This window comes from Frankliniella occidentalis, unplaced genomic scaffold, assembly GCF_000697945.3.
Source record: "Frankliniella occidentalis isolate FOCC.00 unplaced genomic scaffold, Focc_3.1 Scaffold50, whole genome shotgun sequence".
In the NCBI taxonomy this organism is placed as follows: domain Eukaryota; kingdom Metazoa; phylum Arthropoda; class Insecta; order Thysanoptera; family Thripidae; genus Frankliniella; species Frankliniella occidentalis.
In genome coordinates, this window is record NW_026267180.1 from 333,670 (window position 1) to 335,748 (window position 2,079).

The 2,079-nt window shown below is 53.2% G+C and overlaps 1 protein-coding gene across 1 annotated transcript in view; it reads left to right on the forward strand.

Moving 5' to 3' along the window:
- Positions 1-1,749, forward strand: part of LOC127749380 (uncharacterized) — a 34,610-nt gene extending 32,861 nt beyond the window's left edge. Inside the window, exon 2 of the mRNA XM_052267394.1 lies at positions 1,172-1,749. Coding sequence (XP_052123354.1) covers positions 1,172-1,248 — 77 coding nt within the window. The 3' untranslated portion in view covers positions 1,249-1,749. The remainder of the gene's footprint in view (positions 1-1,171) is intronic.
- Positions 1,750-2,079: the final 330 nt, after the last annotated feature.

Below are 2,079 nucleotides of genomic sequence, written 5' to 3' on the forward strand. Positions count from 1 at the left end.
CCCCCCCCTTCTGCTGCTACAATTCCTCGTGGAATCTTCCACCCCCCTCCATCCTTAATAGCACGCATGTCGGGCTTTCTCTCAGGTGCCGCGGCTGCCCCCGAGGCCTCATGGCTTTGTGCTTTTACTGGATGGATTAGTCTCTGTACGCGTCATTCCTTGCCGCTCGTGACGTCAGGTCGTCAGAGCCCCGCAGGGCCAGTGCCCCCCCGCTGCGGGCTCAAGGGGAGGGCGCTGCGTGGGTGTCGCCGCGGTCACCAGGAGGGTGCTTCACAAGCGCGGGAATCTGGTTTTGGTTTTATTCGTGTGAGCTGGTTCATCGCAGGTTTTAGTTATATTTTGCCTATTTTGGTGTATTTTGAACTGACTCACCTTCCCGATCTACCTCCCCCCTTTCCCCTTTCCCCTCTTTCTCTGTCGATGCTACCCATCCGATACGGAAAGTGCTTGCTTCTGTCCCCCGTCTTACCTGCCCGCTACCACCACCCCGCCCAGCGCCCCCCTCCCCCTCTCTCGCTCTCTCTCGGCCACCCACTGCTCGCTGCTGCTGCTGCTAATATTGATCGCGGCCTTTATTCTGCGCATTATTTGAAAAATAAAAAGAGGAGAATGAGAAAAAGTATGGTTATTCGCCCTCCCGCCCCTCCTCCCCTTGGAGCCGACCGCCGCGGTGGCGGGGTGGCGGCGCGTAGCGCAGGCTGGGGCCTCAGGATATTTGAGTTTGGTTTCACTCCCTTGGCCGGCTGGACTTCCGCTCAGCCAGGCAGCAGATCGACTGTCTCCGGAAACGGAACGCGGAATTTGTTTTGTGTTTTCGTCATTGTTCGAGAGGCGGAGGGAGAGGGACGGGAGAGTGGGTTCGATTTTTGGCGTGCGTTTCGTCGGACGTCTTGTTTGCCGAAACGCCCCGGTGTTTATCCGCGCTTTACGTCCGTTTGTTGGATGTATTTTTCATTATTTTATTTTCCCTCTCTACTCGTCGTTGTTGTGTTATCTGCCCCATGACCCTTCCATTGGATAGAGAGCCTCGAATGTACTGGGCCGTCTCGTCTTCTATACGAAAAGATAAAAATATTTGCTTTTACATAAAAAAATATAAACTTTTATTGTCTGTTCGTGTCCTTTATTTTTATTTTTACAAGGTTTACAATTGTATTTTTGTATGTTGCAGGTGAGTCCAGTGCCTCGCAGATGCCGGCACCAAATGTGAGTGCGATCTCGTTGGTGGTAATGTATACAGTCTTTTAAAATGTTGAAAAATTAAAACATGTGGAAGCTTGCCTCTTTTGTAAAGTTCTTGGATCAAGTTCACTGTGCTAGTACAGAAGAGGCCTGTGTTCAAATTTAGTGTGATTAATCTAAAAACTCAGTTTTGGGGGGGTTCCGCTGTGCTTCGTTGCACGTGAAAACTCGTGACGTGGACGTATAAAATGACATTGCTAAATCTCGAGAGATCGCGGAGTGCTGGGCGATGGCGATATTTTGCGCCGCCTGTACTCGCGGTACGTAGTAGACGCGTAGTGGTGGCGTGGCGTGGGCGCCCAGGGCTGGGAGTGTTTGTGAATGGAGCCCGGCCTGTCTGCCCGGCCGCCTGTCCGTCTGTCCGCCGAGGCGCCTGCAGGTGCGCTCGCGGGCGCGCGCTGTCCTTGAGAGCGCTGGGAGGAAGGGGCACTGGCCACCGCGGGCTTCGATCAAAACAAGTGCCTCGCGGATGAGCCGATACTTCGGGACTTGTCTTTTATGTACAATTTGGGCCAATCTATGGGTTAGAGTGATACTTTTGCAAGAAAAATTATGTTTTCGTGAAGCCGTTTGTATTTCGGTCATTTTAGTCAGCTTTCGGGCTGTGGCGCCGCCTCGGCAGTGTGGTCCTGTCCTGCTCCGCGGCGGGATTGGATCCATGAATTATTGTTTTCCTCGTCCGATCTGGATCAGATCTTGATCAGGTTTCTGGAACCGCACTCCGGATATGCAAGCGGCGGCTCCGCCGTGCTCACGGCCCAGGACGCCGCTGGGCGTGGCGGGGTATATCGTGTGGGAAATAATTTTTCTGTTTCCGTCATAACCATTATCCCCCCC